Source organism: Euleptes europaea, chromosome 3, assembly GCF_029931775.1.
Source record: "Euleptes europaea isolate rEulEur1 chromosome 3, rEulEur1.hap1, whole genome shotgun sequence".
NCBI classification, from domain to species: Eukaryota; Metazoa; Chordata; class Lepidosauria; order Squamata; family Sphaerodactylidae; genus Euleptes; species Euleptes europaea.
In genome coordinates this window covers 38,662,008-38,686,046 of record NC_079314.1, presented here as the reverse complement: position 1 = coordinate 38,686,046, position 24,039 = coordinate 38,662,008, and the positions used below count along the sequence as shown (strand labels likewise).

Genomic DNA, 24,039 nt, shown 5'->3' with positions numbered 1-24,039 from the left:
CAAACCTGGGTCTTTTTTTTGGGGGGGGGAGTTGTAGAAAGATCAGTCTTGTCTGTTAATAGCTCCACTCTCTGGATATAACTATCCAGAGATGGTTCAGTGTTGAGAATTAGATATATTGATGATGGTGAGATAGGGTTGCCAGGTGCCCTCCCCAGCCACAGGCAGGATAGGGGGGTAAGGCTGCCAGATCCAGATTGGGAAACTCTTGGAGATCTAAGCCTGGAGCCTGGGGAGGACAGGGACCTCAGTGGGGTACAACGCCATAGAGTCTACCCTCCAGAGCCTCAGTTTTCTCAAGGGGAAATGATCTCTGTAATCTGGAGATGAGGTATCCTTTTGGGGGATTCCCAGGCCCCTCCTGGAGGTTGACATCCCTGTGATGAGAAGCAATACACAGATTGTGAGGAGTTCCAAAATGATCTTTCCAAATGGCTGAGTGGGCAACAATACGGCATATGAAGTTCAGTACTCAAGAGATCTGGAGGTCATGGTGGACAGATTGCTGAAAATATCAACATAATGTACATCAGTGGTGAAAAAAACCATGCTGGATATTATTAAGAAAGGGATTGAAAATAAAACTGCCAGTATCAGTATATGGCTACATTTTGAATATTGTGTACAGTTTTGGTTGCTGTATCTCAAAAATGATACCTTAACACTGGGGAAAGTGCATAGAATGATGAAAGAGTTGGCCTACCCAGCTAAGCAGAAATTCTAAGGAGAATGGGGCTTTTCAGTTTAGATTATTGGGGAGGAGGGCGAGCATAATAGAGGTTTATAAAATTATGCATGGGTGGAGAAAGTAGATAGAAAATACTAGAACATGCAGGCAGCATTAAAGTTGATTGCAGTAGACAGAACACTCAAAGCAAAGTTCTGTTTAACTCAAAAAGTAATTAACTAGTGGAATTCACTGCCATAGGTTGTGGTGATGACGGCTAGCCTAATTGGCTTTAACAGTGGATGAGACAGACTCATGGAGGAGAGGGCCATCAGTGGCTATCATCCACAACAACTAAATGGAATCCCCATGCTCAGAGGCAGTATCCCTCCAAATACCAGTACTAGGGGCAACAGGGAGGGTATGAAATGGCATGCTGGACTAAATGTACCATTAGTCTGATCTCACACAGCTGTCACGGTGTTTTCTTGAGAAAGGACTGAGAAGAAGGAAGTAGCTAGCAGCAAAAGTATCTAATTGATATTTAACACCAAGACTCTTGAGGAGGGGGTTGTTCAGAGATGAAAAGCAGCAAATGCATTAGAAATTATATATTACGCCAATTTGTCTGCCTTCATGAGAATGCATAGAGTTAAGGGGCCAAAATGACAAGGTGATGCCATATTGTGTATGGTTGTGAGTTGTTCTCATCACCGTTAATCTCATTTAATGAGGACATGCTAGACTGCCCGTTGCAGGTCAAATGAGGTTCTGGTTTTGCTATTTCTATGGCCTTTTTAATCTCTCATTGCAATTCGATTGTTTTGAATTTCTTGTACGTTACGTTGTAAGCTGGCCTTAGGGGGCCTTTGAGGTGAGAAGCTGGATAGAAATGCGTAATGTTTACATCTCACCAACCCTATCTTCAGTATGCGTTTCAAAAGTACAAGGGGGGATGTATGTATGACCTTGGGCAAGTCACAGCTCTGTTAGAGCTCTCTCAGCCCCACCTACCTCACAAGGTGTCTGTTGTGGGGAGGGGAAGGGGGAAGGTGATTGTAAGCCGGTTTGAGTTTCCCTTAAGTGGTAGAGAAAGTTGGCATATAAAAACCAACTCTTCTTCTTCCTCTTCTTCTATCTTCTTCTGTGTGCATGTGTGTGTTGTGTGTTTATACCACTGGTTCCCAAACAGGGGCCCGTGGACCCCCAGGGGTCCGCGAGAACTAAATTAAGGTCCGCAAAACAAAGTTATAAACCCATAATAAATTAATATTTTCAATTAAAAGTTCTCTATTATAAAAAATATATATTCAAATATTATTCTAAGCTTAATGTTTAACTAACAGTTATGATTAAAGTTTATTTTCAAATTCTCTGAATTTTTATTTTGAACCTTGGGGTCCCTGCACCGAACAAAAAAGTTCTAGTGGTCCCTGGTCAAAAAAAGGTTGGGAACCACTGGTTTATACACACCTGCCACACACTCACGCACAGAGCCTGATAAGTAATAATTTGTTATGGCTGTCCTGGGCTGCCATCGACACGTTTAGCCCATAAAAGGGACCGAGGTTAGGGGGGGTGTGGGGGGGGGCTATGCCTCGTGACCCCCGAGTCTCTCCTGCAGTGTGTGATGCGGGCCCTTTAAATGCCGGCCTGCCGGGCGGGGAGGGGGAGCCGCTCCGACTGCAGGGGGAGGCGAGGCGAGGCGCGGCGCTCGCTCGCTCGCCTCCTGCACGGCGGAGCATGCGCTCTGCGGCTCAGGCGGGGGAGAGCGGAGGTGGAGCGCGCGCCGGGCCCTTTTCTGCTCCTCCGGCAGCGCGCGGGGGGGGGGAGGGGAGGCCGCCCACCTCAGCCGCCAGGAGACGCCGCCGCCGCCGCCGGTGCGAGACCCGAGGGTGGCCGAGGAGGCGGGAGCAGCGTGCCTCCCCGGGGCCGCCCGCAGGGAGCCATGGGCAACGAGGCGAGCCTGGAGGGCGAGGGGGCCGGCGGGGCGCCAGGGCCGGCCTCCGTCCCGGCCGACGTGCAGGAGGACCTGAGCCGGCTCAGCGAGGAGGAGCGGAAGCAGATCGCCGCCGTCATGTCCAGGGCGCAGCAGGGGGGCCCCGGCGCGGAGCCGCCCCCCATGCCAAGGCACGCTCTGGCGGCGGGCGGGCGGGTGGGTGGGTGGCCGGGGAGGGGGGTGTCTCGGGCTCGGCAGGCGCGCGCGGCCCGGCCGCGGAGGGTCCGGCTGGGCGAGGCGTGAGACCCAGGGACCCCCCTCTCCCCCGCCCTCCCCGGCCCAGAAGGTGCCTCCGCTGGTCCCTGGAGCAAAAATGGAAGCCCAGGAGGCTCCCGCCGGGCAGCCGCTCCTCTTCGAGGCCCCAGGCCCCGGGCGTGTCCGGCGCCTTCCCGGGCGCGTGTGAGCGGGGCTGCGGCCAAAGGCTCGCCCGGGCGACGGAGCGGGTTGGCGAGCCGGCCTGCTTGTGTAGAGCCCTGTCCAGGGTGCTGAAATGGCCCTTGAGCGGGTTGGCGAGCCGGCCTGCTTGTGTAGAGCCCTGTCCAGGGTGCTGAAATGGCCCTTGAGCGGGTTGGCGAGCCGGCCTGCTTGTGTAGAGCCCTGTCCAGGGTGCTGAAATGGCCCTTGAGCGGGTTGGCGAGCCCTGTCCAGGGTGCTGAAATGGCCCTTGAGCGGGTTGGCGAGCCGGCCTGCTTGCATAGAGCCCTGTCCAGGGTGCTGAAATGGCTCTGGAGCGCTGCAGGGGTTTCCCCGCCGTGGGTTGCAGCGCTGCCCTCGGGAAGGCAGCCTGGGGGCGAGCGAGGGTCCTTTTCGCGGTGGCCAGACGACAAGGATTCAACGGGGGCGGATCGCCGCCCCCTCCTGTCTAGGGCCCAGCCCCCGCTTCCCGCGCGGAGCCGGGCGTTTTATTCTGCCCATGCTCTCCTGACCTGCCCTAGATAAATGTCAATTACATGTATGCCGTGCAAGACTTATGTAAGCAAATTCAAGGAGGGGGGTGGGGAGGATATGACATCTTGACATGAATATAGCAGCACACAATTGCAGCCAGATTAATAGCACCCGTCCTGTCGGAATGAAAAAAAGTGGGGCTCACTTCTTTATCTATGACTGTGCAGAGATGCTGTTGCTTGTGGCACACATGATAATTGTACTCTATCCCAACATGGTATGTGGTCACATGGATTTTGGAGGAAAAGCATCAACCACCCTCCCCTTTCCCAGGGATGACCAGCAATTCTAGGATAAACTGTACTGTTTTGTGTGGCTGCTGCAGACACAGATTGAGTAATGGCCACAAGTGATGCATTCTCTCCTCCAGTTTCCTAAGCCCCTCTCTTGGGGGGGGGTAGTGTTTCAGAGATCATACATGTTAGAGGTTTGTTGCATTCATGTTGGGGGACCCCCCATTTACATGTACAAGGGTCCCCGTGTGAACTTGGCTCAGCCTGAAGCTGCTTGTGATCTGGTTCAGTCAGTGGGACCTTGAACAAGCAGCTGCTATTGGAGATTAGGGTAATAAAGCTCAACAAGTTCCTGTTTCCCTGTATGGAGCTCCCTACATACATTCTTGCTATTTATACAGTTGTCAAGCTGTTAGCGCTATTGGTTAGGCTAGGGTTTCAGAACCATTAAGATGGAAATTGCTCCACAGAAGAAGTTTTCTGCATACGTCTTGTAGCATATTAATAATTCACAATTTAAAATATAGATGGTTTTTTTAAAAGAACCCACAGAAGTCCATAACTAGCTGCTCCATCAATATAAAATAACCTCTCACTTGTTCTGTACACTGATACCTTTTTATCAGTCAGTAAGATTTTTTTAAGGAGCCGTGTCTGTTTTAATGAATTGTCTGTATACCCAAGGGGGGGAGAGGTGTCTGTTTCTTCCTCCTGCCAAAAATTTTGAAAAAGCTTTTAAATAGATTGCTAGAATACATTACAATTTCACATGTATATTACTTTAAAATGACATGAATATTTCCATCTCTCTTCCAATATTTAATTTCCCCAATTCCTGAGCAGTGGTAGTTTAATAATTCTTGTAGCTTAATAATAACCTGTTTGTTGTGTCATTCATTATATGAAATTGTATTGACTGCTCTTTAGACTTGTATTTGGCTGCCTTCTAGTGAAAAAAGTCCCTGGCAGGTGGATGTAACATCTGTGTGTTGAACTGCCCCAACAAAGCACAGAGTAACTAGTATCTGGTTTTGATTATGCATTCCTTGTGTTGGATACCAGAGACCGTTTTGGCTCTTGTTGGTTTACCATCTGGGTGCCCTGGCTGAACTGGTGAGGTGATCTTGGGCTTAATGCTGGAAACCTCTAGGATGGTGACTCTGGGAAACTTCATCATTCAGGCAGAAATTATTTCCCATGCTGCGCTTATGGCTTTCTGGTTGCTCCACAGGGTTGTGTTGGGCTCAAAACATGTGAGAAGGCATACACTGAATTTGTCATTTTTCAACAGTCACTTGGCTGGTGATCTGCTTAAGGTGATAAAGGTTGTAAAACTTGGTGCCATCCTGGAATGAAGACTCTTTACCAGGTTGCTCCTCGGTGCTCTCTTCCCCAATCCCATAGAACTTCATTACTGTGGTTTAGGTGTGGCGTAGGGAAAATAAAGTGGGCAGTTAGGGAAACATCTTGAGAGTTGTTGATGAGATTTTTAGACATCATAAATGACTGTGCAGTTGATCACAGAGGTGACTAGAGTGGTAGTGACCCTGAACTTGGTCCCGAGTGGGGCCTGAGACTTGATATGAGATGCAGATGTTGTTCCATCCTTTGGGAATAGTGACTACAATGCTATGATGTTCAGCAGTTATGTCAATGGAAAGTTACCCTCAAAGTCCAAAGCAATCACTTTTGATTTCAATATAGGGAACTTCACCAAAATGAGAGCACTAGTCAGAAGGACACTGCAAGGAAGCATGGAGTGAATCAAATCCTTCCAGTGTGTTTGGAAGATATTTAAAACCATGTTACTTAAAGCCCAGAGAGAATGCATTTCACAGGTTGGGAAAGTCCAAAGTTTACCAGCATGGTTAGCAAACTAAGTCTCATTTGTGTACTTTCAGGGGGGAGGAGTGGAAGGGTTGCCAATATGAGGTGAATAGAAAGGAGTACAGAGTCTGGAAAAACAAATGTTAGAATTAAAGAATCATGGAGTTGAAATGGACCATACAGGCCATCTAGTCCAACCCCCTGCTCAATGTAGGATCAGCCTAGAGCATCCCTGAGAAGTGTTGATCCAGCGCTGCTTGAAGACTGTCAAAGAGGAGGAGCTCACCACCTCCCTAGGCAGCTGATTTCACTGCTGAACTACTCATACTGTAAAACATTTCTTCCCAATGCCAAGCTGGTACCTTTCGTCCCTTAATTTATACCCATTATTGGGAGTCCTATCTTCTGCAAGTTGACAATAAGGCAAGCAAAAAGAAGACCAAGTCCAGATGGCATACATTAAAGAATGCAAATGTGACACTGATCTTCTAACTGATGCATGTTGTGTGTGTGTGTGTGTGTGTGTGTGTTAAGTGCCGTCAAGTCGCTTCCGACTCATGGCGACCCTATGAATGAAAGTCCTCCAAAATGTCCTATCTTTGACAGCCTTGTTCAGATCTTGCAAATTGAAGGCTGTGGCTTCCTTTATTGAGTTAATCCATCTCTTGTTGGGTCTTGTCACTAAAACTGACCTGTGTACTGCAGGACTGGAAAGTAGCAAAAGTTAGTCAGATTTTTGAAAACATGTCCAGAGTAGATCCAGGAAATTACAGACCAGTTGACCTAAAGTCTGTTCCAGGTAAATTATTAGAAACTGTTCTGTTAAAGACAGAATTATTAAATGCATTGAGGAACAAAGCATACTAAGGAGAAATCAGCATGGTTTCTGCAAAGGGAAGTCCTGCCTCATCAACCCTTTGGAGTTGCTTGAGAAAGTGAACAAGTATTTAGATAATGATGACCCAGCGGTATTGTATACTTGGACTTCCAAAAGGCTTTTGCCAATGTGACTCACCAAAGACTCACCAATGACTCAGCAGTCATGGGTAGGTATCAGAAGTTAGGAATAAATGGACAGTTCTTGCAGTGTATTTTACTTAGTTGGAATACTTATATATTGCCTTAGACTGAGAGTATGAAACAATGTATGGAATTAAGCAATAATCCCACAGGGATACTGAAAATGATGCTCTGTAACTGGTTCATAGATTGCTTGGAGCTGGTGGAGCAGCAGTGTAGTGGACAGGTTTGCAGAGAATACCCAATTCACCGCTGTATAGCAGTGGTGAAAAATGCTACAGATTATTAAAAATATAGATTGAAAATAAAACAGCCAATGTTGTAATGATTTGGTATAGGTCTGTTGGCTGGCCTCATTTATACAATTGTGTACCTTGATGGGCAGCAGATTCAGGACATGCAAAAGAAACCACTTCTTTGGTCAGTGAGTGAATACTGTTGGCAGAGTGATTAATGCGACAGAGGTGCAGAAACTGATTAAAGCGTAGATAAAGCTTTACTAAGCAACTAACATACTTGATAGTAAAAAGAAGAGACAGAGATAGGTTCCTAGCTGCATCACTAGTTGAGAGAGAGAGAGAGAGAGAGAGAGAGAGAATGAATGAATGAATGAATGAATGAATGAATGAATATCTATGAAACTTCTGAGAAGAAGCAGGATGTTGCCCTAAGAGTAGCAATCTGGAGATAGACAAGGAATGACATTAAACAGGAGAGAAGGTGCTGACCTTACTGTCTTACCTAACTGTCCTCTTTCTGCCTTCTGCAAGGTCGTCTTCCCTTATTCTTTGTACACCAGACATTGCCTAGTCCAACAATTACATTGTGGAATTCACTGCCGGTGGATATAATGATGGCCATGAGTTTTAAGGGTGAATTAATGGAGAAGAGGTCCTTTAGTTGCTACTAGCCATGGTGACTGTAGAGAACCTCCATATCCAGATGTGATAAACCTGTGAATATCAGAGCTGGCTGGCAACATCAAGGGAAGGCATCTGCCTCCACGCTCTGTTTGTTGGCCCTCCAGGGCAAGTGTTCGGCCACTGTGTGAAAGAGGACGCTGGGCTACATGGACCCTCACTGCACTGATCCAACAGGGTTCTTATGTTGGTGGAAAACACACTGTGAAGTAGACAGAACATGCCACAGAGTGCAGTTGTTGGTTTGTGGAGTGGCAGTGATGGCAGTGAAGGGCCTTCTTCTTTGCCTCCATTTACATCTGCAGCATTTCAAGCAGACCAGTTGTTGAATGTAGTCCCTTGGCTAGGAACATGTAGAAGCAAGTCCCTGTCAGAGGGTGGTTCAGCTCAGTGCTGTAATGCTTTTCCCAACAGCTGTGGCAGTCCATTCCACACTACAGGGGCAGGAAGTTAAACTTTATTTGAGGATGAAGCCCCTCTGATTCAGTCCAACCTGGATGCCACTTCTGATGCTAGAGGCATCAGCAGCATCCACTTGTTAGAGTTTTATATGTGTTGTTTCAGATTGTCTCTTCTGATCTGCGTGGGCAGGATTCTCGGGGTATTTCCTCCATCTTCAGGTAAGATCTTTGCCCTTCCTGGCTGATATCATGCCAATAAGAGCTAAAGGTTGTTACCAAAACTATTGGTGGAAGCTGTGGGCTCCCAGGTTCAGTTCACGGTGCTGGTTTTACCTTTAAACTTCTTCATGATCTTGGGCCTCCACATCCAAAGGATTGTCTTCCTACATCAACTCCTACATCAGCTGCTCGCCTTATAGCAGTTCCTTCTTTCAGTTTTCCCAGCACAATTGTCATTGCTGTGCCTGTGTACATTTCCTAGCAATTTTCATCTGTTGACTCAGAGTTATGGAATGGATTGCTGGAGATGATGTGAAAAGCACCCCAATTGCTGGCTTGCTGTAAAGGCTGCGAGACTGTTTCTCTTAGGGAGATAGTTTTGAACTGAGATGTTGCTGCTCACTGGAAGTGACCAATACGATCTGCTTTCATTGGAGAGTTTTGTGTTGAGATCTGTTCTGTGTTGTTCCAGTTTTTCATATAATTGTGGAAGTCACTTTAATTGCTGATCATTCTTGTGTCTGAATCTATTTGCCCTCACCATGCGGCCAACTTTGGGAATAGTCTCTGATGTTTAACACCCTTTCCCTTCAGTAGAAAATCATGTTGAAATCTTCCAGTCTTTTTGAATACAAAAAAATATCCTCATGTGGGAGGAGTACACTGTCTCCCCTTTGTGCATCTATCTGTCTATATGTGCACTTGCTTTAAAAGTGGGTGCTTTGGTGGTTTTCCTGGCACTGGTCGACCCACATAGGGCTGCTGCCCTTTGTTAAAGATGGGATGCTTGTTGGTCCTCTGTTCTCCCAGCGTGGTTAAGAGTGGTGGTTTGGAGTGGTGAACTCTAATCTGGAGAAGCAGGTTTGATTCCCCACTCCTCCATATGAGCACTGGATGCTAATCTGGTGAAGTGTGTTAGTTTCCCCACTCTTACACATGAAGCCAGCTGGGCGACCTTGGGCTAGTCACAGCTCTCTTAGATCTCTCTCAGCCCCACCTATCTTACTGGGTGTCTATTGTGGGGAAGGGGAGGTGATTTTAAGCTGGTTTAATTCTTCCTTAAGTGGTAGAAAAAGTCAGCATATAAAAACCAACTCCTCTTCCTCCTTCTTCTCCCCCCCCCCACCTTCAGGCTGGCAACAAAATCAAAGCCACATCAGTTGAATTCAGTTACTTTTTGCTCTGTCTCCTGCTGGAAAAAATCTCAAGCCATATTTCATCATTTAAAGCCAAGATTCTTCCACTGCAGCCATGGCCAGAATTGCACTTTCCTGTCGTCTCCAAGGCCAGGTGTAAAGAACAGAAGATAATGCTGAAGGGCCCATGAGCGGACAGTAAGGCAGGCTGTTTAAAATGTACCTCCTCCTGCAGGCCATTTAAGGTCTTTCTCTTTCACCCCAGGTGGTCAGCAAAGGGAATTGGCACTTAGATGCAGGCGCGCTTCTTGGCAGATACCTTTTCCATGTCAAAACAGCCCTGAACAGTAGCAACATAACTGAAATCTCTCTCAATTGACCTGGGGCATGTACAAACCAGAGTGCAGATTGAATTTTGATGTTAATTCAAAAAGCTTTCAAATGTCCTCACACGTAGAGGCCATAACATTATAAAGAAAGTGATAACCTCTGGAGAACAAGCAAATTAAAAATAAAATAAAGAGAGCTGCCTTGAGCTGTAATCCTAACCATACTTGCCAGGAGCAAAGATGTTGACATTTCTATGTGAACATGCTTCAAGTGGTGTTTTACCGGTTCCACAAGAGGATATCTGCCAGTGTCTCTTGTAGCTAGAACAACACAGTGTCTTATGGCATCTGGAAGATGAATAAACTTATGGTGGCATAAACTTTGCAAGCACATCTATTAAAGACTCTAGCAGTGGCCACAAGTTTATAACCATATTTGTAATATTTCACTCAGCACCTTCAGACTGGTATGCAGAATAGTTCAAGAAATGCAATTCTTCAGTCATTGGCTTTTTTAAAAAAACACAGCCTCAATAACATACTTCATACATTTGCAAGAGGCTTTTGGGATTTTCTAGTAATTCATGTGATACAGGAGTACAGGGACATTCTGATCCTTTAAGCAATCTGGAGCAACGTCCCTTCTTAAATCGTGTTTTTTATTTCTTAGTAATACCTGATTCATCAGTCACCTTATTTGTTAAACTGACTTTCCTTAAAGTTGGGGTATGTGTTAGAGGTCATCTAGTGCAACCCCCCCCCCCCGCTTCATTTTAAGAAATCCAAAGCCAGAGCATCCCTCCCAGATGGCCCTTCAACACCTAGGGTTGCCAACAGGCCTAGAGAAAAATATGCTGTCCCCTTGATAGAGGCTTAATGGGATGTGATTGATGCCTGTGCCATGAAAAGCTTCAGTTGCCCATTTCTACACTTTTCCCCCCTCCAGGCAGTTGGCAGCCCTATCAGGACCTGCTTGTGCACCTTAATTAATTTCTGCAGGGCTGCCTGAGAATGAAATGACCCACTGGGTACAAAGATTTCGTATCCCCCTCCTATGCTTGTCTTCTCAGGGGAGGTGAGTCCACGTCTTTTGGGATTAGTCAAGGGATGATTATGCTGACCTGGCCATCTGACCTGGCCATCTGCTGATCCCCATTCTGTTTGGTTCCAGTGGTACTTAAGGTGTGTCCCCCAGCTTTGATTTGAGAGGGTGGCTCTGCTCTCAGGCACCAAACCTAGTATCTGTAAGTGGAGCTCTGCAGGGGATTTATTCCATTGAACAAGCAGGGAGTGGTTTGGGTTGTGTCATCTGCAAAGCTGGCTTTCTGCTGTGTGCCTGAGAGTTTTGGAGGAGAGGGGAAAGGATGTTTAGCTTTTCCAGGGGTGCATATTGCCTATAAGCTACTGTGCCAAACCCTGAATGGAGGAAGGTGTCATTGTTCCATGGATGCCACATTACCCTGACTTCTGACTGAAGTTTAACATAGCAGCATGCACTCCCCTGGTAGTACAGTGTTTTTTGCTGTCAAAAGAAGAATGGTGCAAGCAGGGGCTTACCTGATGTCACTTCTGGCAAGAGTTAGCCAGTTTCCTTGGCTTATAAGAAATCACTGATGAGAATCTTCCACAGTATGCATGGGATGCCATGGTTTGACTAGAATAATTTAGTTGCAAAATGATACTTGGTCCTTGGAGATCTAAAGTAAGTAAAGTTAAGGTCCCCTGTGCAAGCACCGGGTCATTCCTGACCCATGGGGTGACGTCACATCTTGACGTTTACTAGGCAGACTTTGTTTACAGGGTGGTTTGCCAGTGCCTTCCCCAGTCATCTTCCCTTTACCCCCAGCAAGCTGAGTACTCATTTTACTGACCTTGGAAGGATGGAGGGTTAATTCAACCTTGAGTCGGCTACCTGAAACCGACTTCCATTGGGATCGATCTCAGGTCATGAGCAGAGCTTGGACTGCAGTACTGCAGCTTACCACTCTGCACCACGGGGTTCCTTCCTTGGAGATCTACAGATTCCTAATATCAACCTAATTTGGAGATCTTGGTGTTTATTATGAAAAATATAAGCATTATTAATAACAACAGGTACCACTGTATGGGTGTGTGCTTTCAGAATTGCTACCTGGTATTACCTGGATTTGTCTCTCTCAAGCAACTTAAATGAGTTTGGTATAGTGATACAATACACTTACTGTGATCCTGTACATGCTTACTCAGAAGTAAGTCCCATTGTGCTCAGTGGAGCTTAATCCCAGGTCACTATATATAAGATAAGGCTACTCCTTAGTAAGACTGAATGTGCATTAAACAGCCATTTGTATCCAGGTTGTTCAAAAAAATTATTCCATTTTCTTGCTCTGAGTCAACGAAATCTGTAGTAACTTGATAGAGGTAGTATTTCTGTATTTCTACCAAACTCAGCAGTTTATGTGGACTAGTGTTATGTAGGAACCAGGATATAAAACTGAGAACCAAAAGATTAGTAATTATATCTATAGCTAGTTTTACGTGCAGACATAAGTAGGAAAGTGTTTTCATAATTATGAAATGTGGGACTTGGGACTTTGTGAGACCAGCTGAGAACTCCCTGGGGCTTTTCTGTCTTGCAATATGTCCTAAAAAGTTCTTTTACTAGTGAAGAGATTGCCTGTGGAGCTGGTTTTATGAATCAGTAGGTAAGCTAACAATTTAAACCCCATTTTGCAGGGTGGGAAGAGGCAGGCTGGTCTCAGAGGCCTTTGCGCAGAGAGAAGCCTTGCCAGAAATGTACAAATTCGAGCCAATTAGTAACCCAGCCCAGTTTGCAATACCATTTTTAATTTATCAGAAATGTTTGAAGTAATTTTTTTCTAGTAAGATTGGGTGGCAACTCTATTAATAAGCCCAGTTCCTAACAGAATGCTGTTTCACCCACTAGGCAAATAAATATTGAAGTAAATACCGTAATAGTTCAAAACAAGGTTGGCACCTACGAGAAATTGGAGGAGGGGCGACCCTTTGAAAATCCCAGAAAAATCTTCCTTTCCAGGGTTTTGTGAGCTTTTGGGGGCCTGAATAGGCTGACTTCTCCCCCTCCTTCTGTTTTGTTTTGTTTTTTTAACTGACACTCAGCTCCTCGAAACGTTTGGTGATCCTGAGCCTATTTAATCCTTGGAGATAGATGACGATGGGTAGCCATGTTAGTCTGTCTGTAGCAGTGGAAAAGAGCAAGAGTCCAGTAGCACCTTAAAGACTAACAAAAGCTCATACCCTGCCAGAAATGCTGTTAGTCTTTAAGTTGCTACTGGACTCTTGCTCTTTTCTAATATTTAATGCTTGTTAGGTGTGGGGTTTGTTTTTTTGGTCTAAAACGCACGGTCACTTAGCACAGTTCCAGCCCAGTTCCATCCCCGTTCCACCCAGGATCAAATGAACCCACATTACCTGGAATGAGCAGGGACTAAACTATGTGCAAATGGATCCATGTAAACAAAAAATGCGGGTTCCTGTTGAGTAAGCCCTCCCTCCCCAGCTCCTGGTGATTGGTCCTTTCGAATTGACTAATGGAGGCTTCCCCCCCCACTTGTAATTTTAAAAGCATTTTAAGAACTAAAAAAACAAAAAAACGGAGCTACCTGAAAGAAGGGGGGGAATCCAAGCCTCGTTTTGTTTTAAAAAAGACTTTCTTTTTCTCAGAAAAAGCTCCCAAGTAGCAGCAGGCAGCAAGCATTTGAATTCCTGCATCTTCACAAACTGCCTCGTGATTGGCTGTGAGTGATGCCAATCATCTGTGTTTCCCCTATTTCTGTTTCTGTGGGTGAAAACGCATGGTCACTTTAGCCTCCTTTATTCCCTGTTTCAGCCAGGATTCAGCCAGGATCAAAAGCATGCGTTTTCGCTGAACTTGGGTTCGATCCTGGCTGAATCCTGGCTGAAACAGGGAATAAAGGAGGCTAAAGCGCCCGTGCGTTTTCGCCCTGTTTCTCCCAGAAAAGGAATGGGAAAAGGCGAGTTCATTTCGCTTCGATACAGGGCTGAAAGAAGAGTAAATAAGGTACCGTCCGTTTGCGAAGATTTGATCCTGGGTGAAACTGGGAGGGAACTGGGCTAGAACAGGGCTGGAACTGGGCTAACTGACCATGCGTTTTAGACCTTTGTTTTTGTTTTTCCTTTTTGGTTAATTTACAAGGGGATATTATTCTGCAAACAGAAGCCCGCTGAAGTGCATAGAAACCCATTACCTTATTTATTTTAGGTTTTTATCCTACCCTCCCTCCAGGGAGCTCAGGTCAGCATACATGCTGCTGTTCCCTATGATTGCCACCCTCCAGGTAGGGCCTGGAGATCTCCCAGCATTATAATTGATCTCCAGATAAGGGAGATCGATTCCCATGGAGAAAATGGCTGCTTCAGAGGATGGCCTCTATGCCATTACACCCTGCTGAGGTCCCTCCCCTCCACAAACTCCATCCTCCACAGGATCCACCCCTAAATCTCCAGGAATTTCCCAACTGGGAGTTGGCAATCCAGGTCTCCCACATCCTAGTCCATCACTTTGAACACTACCCTACCCTACTGGATCTAGTGACCTTCATTATTAGGTTTCTGTCAGATCATCATAACTGTCTTGCTGAATCATTTTGATGCCCTTCTGGGTCAGCCTTTTGATTCCAACAGAAGTATCCAGGCAGGAATGAGACAGCAATAGGGATACTCCATGTAGCTATCATGGTGGACAGCATAGACTTAAGAGTTTATCTAATCCTTCTAAAAAAAAACAGTTAAACTAATGGCAATCATCATACATTGTGATAATGAGTTCTGTAAATTAATGATGAATTGTGTGAAAAGAAGTATTTCATTTTGCCTATTTTAATCCTATTTCCAGTTAACTCTGAATTCTGATGTTACAGAGGTATTAATACAGATATTAAATGGGCCCCTCAAGCACTTCTGCTCTGTCATGGGAATGTGGAATTTTCTGGCCCATGTCCCAAGTAACTAGACATCAGTGAGTTCACCTTTGCCACCAGCAGAAGCAAGTAAAGATATATGGTTTTTAGTTACTCTGTTAGCTAGAGGACGTCATATGAATAGTTTTCTAAAACCCTTATTTTAAGTGTTAGATCCTAGCTCATTTAATAAGCAGCTGGTCAGCATTTGGGATAACAATTGCAGCTCTTGTCAGATCCCAGATTTTAACAATGGGTTTTTTTGGAGAGGCAGGATAAAACATCCTAAATAATTTTTTTTAATGATTGAAGTTTGGTTTCTTCCCCCTTTAAGAGTAAAAGACATGCAGCATATTTGCTAAGAGCTGAGTGTTACAAGGAGGAGCTGTGACTCAGTGATTTGCATGTGCAGAAGGTCTCTGGAAGCATCTCCAGTACGAGGGCCTTTAGTGACAGGTGTTGGGACCAGGGTGATGACTTATTTAGGATTGCTGCCTTAATACTTGCGAAGAACAACCGTGCACAAGAGCAAATGTATTCTGCTTGGTCTAAGATGTGGAGGCCATAGTTGCAAGGGGTTGCCATGTAAGGAAATAGGGGACTCTCCGTTGTGTGCATGGAACAAGAAAATGGAGAGGCCCCTGCTGACAAGTTACTCCCTGCAGTAGATGAAGTTCTCTATGTAGAGTTGCCAGGTTCCTCTTTGCCATTGGCGGGAGGTTTTTGGGGTGGAGCCGGAGGAGGGCAGGGTTTGGGGAGAGGAGGGACTTCAGTGCCATAGAGTCCAATTGCCAAAGTGGCCATTTTCTCCAGGTGAACAGATCTCTATTGGCTGGAGATCAGTTGTAATAGTAGGAGATCTTGGCGGCTACTACCTGGAGGCTGGCAACCCTATCTCTATCTCTCAACCCTATCAGCCCCTTCTTAGTGTATGTGGAGCATGTGTTTTGCTAAATCTAGACATACATAAATAACTTTGAAGCTCCCCACTGGCAATCCACCATCATAAGGAACACACTGCCTAAAAATATTAAAACGTGTACAAACATTTGGTGACATGCATTTGTTTAAAGCATTTATATCCTGCCTGTCTCCCAAAGGACACAAAGTTGGGTTATATATATAGTAGGTGGGTTATTTATAACAAATTTTAAACCTACTAGCCATGCCAAAATTAAAACATACTGCAAATACAGATGACGGTCTCTGTGACCAAGCTGGTTGATATAACTACATGAAGAAAGCCATTTGGAACAATATTGTATGTCCCACTCTTTACACAGGCATAGCAGTTCATTTCTAATGTAACTCTTAGTCAAAAATTATTGAACGGTTGTTTTTTTATTTTTAGAGTGGGGGATTTGCAGTAGGTTAAAAGTAATTTTTTGAAAGTAATTTGCCAATGGGAATAAGATGAGTTTATGGACTGGTAGCTGTTGCTGTAGATGATTGAGAACTTCAGCATAAGCACAGTGGAAGTACTGAGGATCATTGTGCCCTCTGGAAGAAAAAAGTACATTGCCTTTCAGCAACAGTGCAGTGGTACTCCAGTAAACAGAGGAAAATTTCCTTCTGGCTTCTTTCCAAGAAGGTCGCGGCTGTTATAACGCTGTATTTCTGCTATACCTTGAGGCAGTTTAAATGTCTTTCAATCTCTGTTTGAGTCTGTGCTAGTTCATGATGAGGATTTTTTTATTAGTGTTTGACCTGTGATGATAGATGCTTCTGTCATAGACATCCATGGCTTTGGGGGCTCTTTTATACACAGTTGAGTTTCAAATGCTCTTCTTTTTTCTTCTCTTTTTTTTGTAATTGTTTTATTTTTCTTATAAGGGTACAGAAAGAAAATTAGGGAAAGGAGGGGGAAATGATAATAGCATTTGATATCTGTGTCCTAGTGGTTTAGAACATTACATAGATGCATCCTACATCTGCCCCAAGAAGACATTACTTTATCAGTATTAGGAGCCCCGTGGCACAGAGTTTTAAGCTGCAGTACTGCAGTCAAAAGCTCTGCTCACGACCTGAGTTCAATCTCGACTGAAGTTGGTTTCAGGTAGTCGGCTCAAGGTTGACTCAGCCTTCCATCCTTCCGAGGTCGGTGAAATGAGTACCCAGCTTGCTGGGGGTAAAGGGAGGGAGGGAGGGAGCACGGAGGGAGGGAGCATGGGCAGGAGTGTGGTGGCCCCGCCTCACTGCCTCTGTGATACCACTGAGTTGTCGGCATGGTGCAAATGCATGGAGGAAGCGTCCACACATACGTTTTCTCCCCATGATCAGTGATGCTGCGGTCCGAATGTTGTTGATGATCATGGGGATGGAGCATAGACATGGATCCTTCCTCCATACGTTCATGCCGTACTAGGGTTGCCAGCTTCCTCTTCGCCATTGGTGGGAGGTTTTTTGGGTGGAGCCTGAGGAGGGCAAGGTATGGGGAGGGGAAGGGGAAGGACTTCAATGTCATAGTGTCCAATTGCCAAAGCAGCCATTTTCTCCAGATGATCTCTATCGGCTGGAGATCAGTTGTAATAGCAGGAGATCACCAGCTGGTACCTGGAGGTTGGCAACCCTATGCCATACAGATAGGGTTGCCAGGTCCGGGTTGGGAAATTCCTGGAGATTTTTGAGGCGGAGCCTGAGGAGGGCGAGGTTTGGGGAGAGAAGGGACTTCAGTGCCATAGAGTCCAATTGCCAAAGTGGCCATTTTCTCCAGGTGAACTGATCTCTATTGGCTGGAGATCAGTTGTAATAGTGAGAGATCTCCACCTACTACCCAGAGGTTAGCAACCCTACATACAGATGACTTGGTGATCATTGGGCTTGTGCCTAATCTCTAGGTGATAAAGTGGTGTCTGTACAGGGCTCAGATCTTAAGAACTGCCAGGAATGTTCCAATATTCACCCCATTCTTGATGCCTATCACAATATATCTGTATGAATGAATTTATTTTTACAGCATTAGCCAGAACAGATGTATCTGTGTGGCTAACTTATCTCTTTCTCTTGGCAGGCATCCTCCCCTTGATAGCAGCCAGCAGCCAAGACAGGCCAGCAAACCTCCGGACCCCAGACCGGCCACTCTGAGCAAAAGCAGAACTGTTGACACGCTGAAAACAGAGCAGCGGGTGCCTGGGAGGAGCCCATCGGCCACGAGCCTGCGACAGTCTCAATCGAGGACTGATTTCAAAGAGGACCCAAAGCCAAGTATGATGCCCAGCTTCCTCTCGGATGCCAACCCGTTTGGCGCCGTCACTTCAGTTGTAAACAAATTCAACCCGTTTGATTTGATATCTGACTCCGATCCAGCCCAGGAAGGAGCCTCCAAAGCCCAGAAGCCTGTTCAGAAGGAGCAGGGGAGGCCTGAGCAGCAAAAGGGACCCCCCAAGCTACCCACTCAACAGTCTCCAAAGCTAACAGGTCCAACCCAAGGAGCAGCCCCACAGAAAATTGGACTTTCCAAACAGCAGCAGCCCCCTGGAGTGTCTAAGCAAGCGCAGCCCCGAGGTCCTGGCCAACCGGCAGGCCCTCAAGCAGAGGAAACCAAACAGCCACAAGGGTCACCAAAAACTCAGCCGCAGCGGCTAGAACCCACAAAACCTGCACAGCAGCAGAGCCCTGCAAAGCCTTCCATGCAACTAGCAGGGGCTGCAAAAGCATCCCCCCAGCGACTTGACGCTGCGCAACCATCTTCCCAGGCCCCCGCTCCCACTAAGCCAGGAGCTCAGCAAGGCATGCCTCCAGGCAAACTGCTATCTCAGCAGCCCGCAGGGCCTGCCAAAGCCGCCCCTCAAGCGGCAGGACCCGGTCAGCCATCATCCCAACCTCCGGGAGGTCTCGCAAAGCTCCCTCCCCAGCTGGCCAGCCCTGCGAAACCCCCATCGGAGCAGCCAGGCAGGCCGCAGCCACAAAGTGCTCTAAAACCCTCCAGGATGCAGCCGGGGCCTGGGAAAGCCATCCAGCAGCCCCCGGCGGCTCTGTCTCAGCAGGCCTCCCCACCTGCAGGACTGGCCCCGAAGAAAATTTTATGCCCTCTCTGCAGTACCACTGAGCTGTTGTTGCACCCTCCGGACAAGGCCAATTGCAGCACTTGCACTCAGTGTCAGACGGTGGTCTGCAGCCGGTGTGGCTTCAATCCTAATCCGCACATGACGGAGGTAAGTAACCTCTCCTTATGAATCAGGGCCCCAACATTGAGAATGAAAGATTGAACGTTTACGTTTCTGTTGGGGAAGAAATGAGACTGCTTGGTGTATGTCAGATGTCCACTTAGCTGGGCTCGCTGCACTGGGCTGAGCTGCGCCTAGGCTTGCCAACCTCCAGGTAGTCACCTCAAAAAGAAGAACCTAGGTTGTTAGAATGATAGTGTTATAGCAAACACAACCTATTATAATCTTAATCAAGTTTCAGTATCAAAGTTGCATGTTCTGTGGTTACTGCCCTCCTGGACGAACCTGAAGTCCCTCCCCTCCCCAAACTCCACCCTCCTCAGGCTCCACCCCAAAACCTCCCACCTGTGGTGAAGAGGGACCTGGCAACCTTAGCTGTGCTCCCCCTGGTGTTAGACTAAGAGAGCTTCTGAGAATGTGGTGAAGGTTTCACAGCAGATGCTCCAGAGTCCCTTTGCAAAAATACGCACAGGGAAAGGGAGCCCTGAGAGTAGGCAGTCTGAGAAACAGTGGATAGAGGTGTTCTGAGTAGTGAGGCAGAGATTCCAGGCTTCCAGACCAAAGTACATTTGATTGTATTCAAACGCTGATGCTCAGGGCTAGGGGGGAAATACAGTTTTTGACTGAGGTGCCGGAAGGCAGTACAAACCTTCTAGTTTGGATAGCTGTTTCTTGGGAGAGGGGCTGTGGCTCCGTGGTAGAGCATCTGCTTTGCATGCAGAAGGTCCCATGTTCAGTTCCTGGTATCTCCAGCTAGAGGGCTCAGGCATGAGATGATGCAAAGACCCTGAGACCCTGAAAGCTGCTGCCAACATGAGTAGGCAGTAACGACTTTGACAGACCAGTGATCTGATTCTGTATTAAGCAGCTTCATGTGTATTCATGTGTTTATGAGAGCCTTTGTAGCTGAGAGCAGGTTTGGGTCTTTTGGGGGTGGGGGGGTAAGTATTACAAATCTCAACCTTTCCCAGCTTGACATGATAATTTTAAAAACTTGGGTTTTTGGCACCCTGTATGCTTTAAAAGGTAATGTATACGCAGAATCCACAGGTCCGCCAAACTGCACTGCCAGCAAATGCTGCTGAGCCTTGAGAGCCAGAATACCTTCAATCTTTATTATTAAAGTCAAAGACCAGCATATATACAAATTACAATTGTTGTAAAAAGCAAAAAAAAAAAAAACCTGCGTGAAATAAAAAACTTAAAAACCCCGATTGAATAAATAAGCAAAGTTTAACTATATAGCTGTCATAAGTGAATTATGCGAACCTCAGCTACAGTACTGTGTATGCAAAACCATTAATCCCCCTTCTTACTTATGAGTGTGTTTCTCTTTTTAAATGGCTAAAAAGCAGAATTTTGCCATTGCATGGGATAGGGCAGCCTGCCTGTCCTCAAGGCAATAGTTTGACCATGGCTAACTCCGTACACCCCAGAAAAAAAAGTTCAGATGCTTAAAATGAGAGCCCAGCCGGGACACAGGCAGTCCTGTTAGTGGGGCACCTTTTAGCAGCGGCGTTTCCAGTCCATCAGAGCAGCAGCATCAGTTCTTGATCAGAGGCAGTAAGTTGCAGCCCCCAACTTTCAGTAACTGGTTAGCAGCATCTCTTGCAATAAAGTCAGGCAAAACCAATGAAAGTTTGTGGCACCCCACGGGAAGAGTAAAGATTGCAGGTGTTGTTAAAGAAGTTCTTTTTTAAAAAAAATACAGCACCTGTCACAAGATTTTTTTTCTTGGTCTTGTGCTAGGCTTAAATCAATGTTTTGAAGTCAGTCCTCCCTTTCCTTTTTCCTCTCCACATTATTCCATCTGATCTGCACTGGTGGCAGCCGTTGTTGCAGTTCAACTGGGCAAAACAGCTTCTGTTTCCCCTGTTTTAGTATCAATGGCTTGCATGAAGAGTGCAGAGAGCCAGCATGGTATAGTAGTTAAGAGCGGTGGTTTGGAGCAGTGGACTCTGATATGGAGAACCGGGTTTGGTTCCCTACTCCTCCACATGAGCGGTAGAGGCTAATCTGGTGAACTGGATTTGTTTCCCCACTCCTACGCACGAAGCCAGCTGGGTGACCTTGAGCTAGTCACAGCTCTCTCTCTGCCCCACCTACCTCACTGGGTGTCTGTTGTGGGGAGGGGAAGGGAAGGTGATTGAAAGCCGGTTTGATTCTTCCTTAAGTGGTGGAGAAAGTCAGCATATAAAAACCAACTCTTTTTCTTCTTTCTGCTTTATCTATAACAGACTAAAATGGGTACCCTTTGAAATTATTTCAAAGAACGATTAACAGTTGCAATTTCCACCATGTTCTGAACTAAATACTATACGCTTAAGTCCATGGAGCTAGAAGTCCTGGAATAACAAACAAGAATGTGAGGTAAAACAAAACAAACTGGGTGGGAAACAAAGTATTTGCAAAATGTACCCAAAAATCTGTTCAAAGAGCCAGGTACAGAGAAGAGTCATGTTCCCTCCAATCCTCTGAGAATCCCAGATTTGGAGAAAATTATGAACTGTTAAAAATAATTGGGTTTACAAAGCAAAAACAGACCCAACCCTTAAGCATTGTCTTTGATTACAACCTCATGAGGTCTTGACTACCTTTAGCAGTAGTAGTAGTAGTAGTAGTAGTAGTAGTAGTTGTTGTTCTTGTTGTTGTTATTGTTATTGTTGTTGTTGTATGGCACACCCTGTAGTCTTTCAGCCATTAGTAATGTTCTGTAAATGAGATGAATGGCCTGACCATCTGGGCCTACCCACAAGCCACCCTGCTGTTCACATCATACACTGGGATTCTGGCTCCATTGGTAGGGAAGTGCCAGCACTGTGTCCACGTGGCACTGCACCACTATCGCCCACCTACTCAGGCTTGCTGGGTCATGACTGATGCACAGGACTTCTATTTTTATATATTTATAGAGGCTGTCAAGTGAGCAGAGGGGACATGAGCCCAAAGTGTCGGAGAGGGCCACTCTGTTGGCACATGCATGGCGTTGGCAGCTTTGTGTTTCTTGACTGAGGTGTGTCCTTAGTCTACTGAGCATGGGTGCAGGTTGCAGCATGGGGCTGGTGAGGCAGCCAGGTATGCAGGTGAACTGTGCCATGTGTAGCTCTGTCTCTCTTCATCCCTCAACGGTTTGGGATTTGTGTCACCCATAGGCAGACTTGCTAAGCAAGGCTTGCATGGTAATAAGGTTATTTCCTTGTTTGTACCCAGAATGCAGTCATCAGGCTTACTTTCTGCTTCTTCTCTCTTCTTCCTGCTAGCCATGTAGTTAAGCCACCTCTCTCTCCCCCTCCCTCCCCCTTCCTCTCTCTATCTCTCCCTCCCTCTCTCACACACACTCATTCTCTCTCTAACCAGTAATGTTAGTTCCTAAAAATAAACTACATTGTTTTCTTTAATTGGCTCAGCTTTTCTGCACACTAAATAGGCATTTTGCCGACATGTTGTTTGTGTAAATCCAGAGATAATGAAGAATCAGTCTTGGTATAGCCGGGCTGGACAGCTGTGGAAGCATTGTGGTGGGAGACGTGTACCAAGGCTGTGCCACTTCAGAGAGCAGGGAGATGCATATCACAACTACTAGTTGTTAGGGAGAATGAGATTTAGAAGTCTAAACCAGCATAGCTTCTTTATGAGCCTTTAGACTATTCTCACTTGCAGTAGGGGAAAATGTTGAACCTGATGTGTGATGCTTCTCATTGGAACTTGGAGGCAAGAACATTTTTCAAATGCCTGTCTTGAAGCAGGAATAGATTGTGTCTTGTGGACATAGGATTTTGAGCTCAGCTACCGTGAGCACCAGCAGGCCTTGGCCTTCTTGAGTTTTCCTTCCTTCCTTCAGCTTCCCCCTTCTGCGATCTCCGTTTCTCCCTCCTTCTTGGTGGGAGGGTCAAAAATGCTGACCATTTCTTTCCACCAGCCTTGCTATGGTGGCAGGGGACATGCCTCCCCTGAGGTGACAGAGAGCCAATACAGCAAGCCCAAGGCATCAGAAGAGGTTGCCTCCTGGCTGGACAAAGAACTTCTGCATTATAGTCATAGTAATAGCTTAGTATAACTATTAAAATGTTGATTTACAACTACCTAGAATCCTTATTCCCTGACCTGGATGGCCCAGGCTAGCCTGATCTCGCCAGATCTCGGACGCTAAGCAGGGTCAGCCCTGGTTAGTATTTGGATGGGAGACCACCAAGGAAGTCCAAGGTTGCTGTGCTGAGGAAGGCACTGGCAAACCACCTCTGTTAGTCTCTTGCCATGAAAACCCCAAAAGGGGTCGCCATAAGTCGGCTGCGACTTGACGGCACTTTACACACACACAGAATCCTTATTCTGCCCAGAAGAGAGCCAGATTGTAGGGGTTCAAATTTCCACTCTGCTATGGAAACTTACCAGGTGACCATGAGCTAGTCACATACTCTTAACCTAACCTACCTCACAGGGTTGTTGTGAGGATAAAATAGAGGAAAGGAGAATGATGTTAAGCCTCTTTGGGTCTCCAGTGGGGAGAAAAGTGGCATATAATGAAGTAAATAACAAATGAAATATTTGATATTAATAGGGTTGGCAGGTCCCTCTTCTCCACCGGCAGGAGGTTTTGGGGCAGAGTCTGAAGAGGGCTGGGTTTGTAGGGGGAAGGGACTTCAATGCCATAGAGTCCAATTGCCAAAGTGGCCTTTTTCTCCAGGTGAACTGGTGAACTCCATCGGCTGGAGATCAGTTGTAATAACAGGAGATCTCCAGCTAGTACCTGGAGGTTGGCAACACTAGATATTAACAATTACACCAGTTCTATTTCTGTTTTAGATTTTATCATAGCCACTGCTTTGGGAGATGCAGTGCATGCATTTCAAAAGAATCCTCTGCTGAGACCCCCTGCATGGCCTTGAAACTCCAATTTTCCGCCTTCTAATTACCTGCAATTTACTCAGTTCTGAAATTAATATTCACCAATAAAATGTACGGCCTATCTCATTTGGCTGTAACCCAACCCCACAGCTCCCACTAAGAAACCAGTCTTGCCTCTGGATAATTCTGGGCACATGGACAATAGCTAATTGTGTTCCTCACTATTCTTGCATACGTACAGAGAATAAAGCAAACAGGAAGCTCCCTTTCAAAGCTGAAGTGCAATTTGTGTTGAAATGCTATGGAATTTATCACCTTGTCTTAAATGACATTTTAAAATGTTAGCGTAGTTAAAAATTTAAATACCCTTGATTTACATTTTTTAAATC

The 24,039-nt window shown here is 46.1% G+C and overlaps 1 protein-coding gene across 1 annotated transcript in view; it reads left to right on the top strand.

The window, feature by feature from the left end:
• The first annotated feature begins 2,615 nt into the window (after positions 1-2,615).
• The window catches only part of PCLO (piccolo presynaptic cytomatrix protein), a 171,879-nt gene continuing 150,455 nt past the window's right edge, over positions 2,616-24,039 (top strand). The window contains exons 1-2 of the mRNA XM_056845841.1: positions 2,616-2,818; positions 17,650-18,793. Coding sequence (XP_056701819.1) covers positions 2,616-2,818; positions 17,650-18,793 — 1,347 coding nt within the window. The remainder of the gene's footprint in view (positions 2,819-17,649; positions 18,794-24,039) is intronic.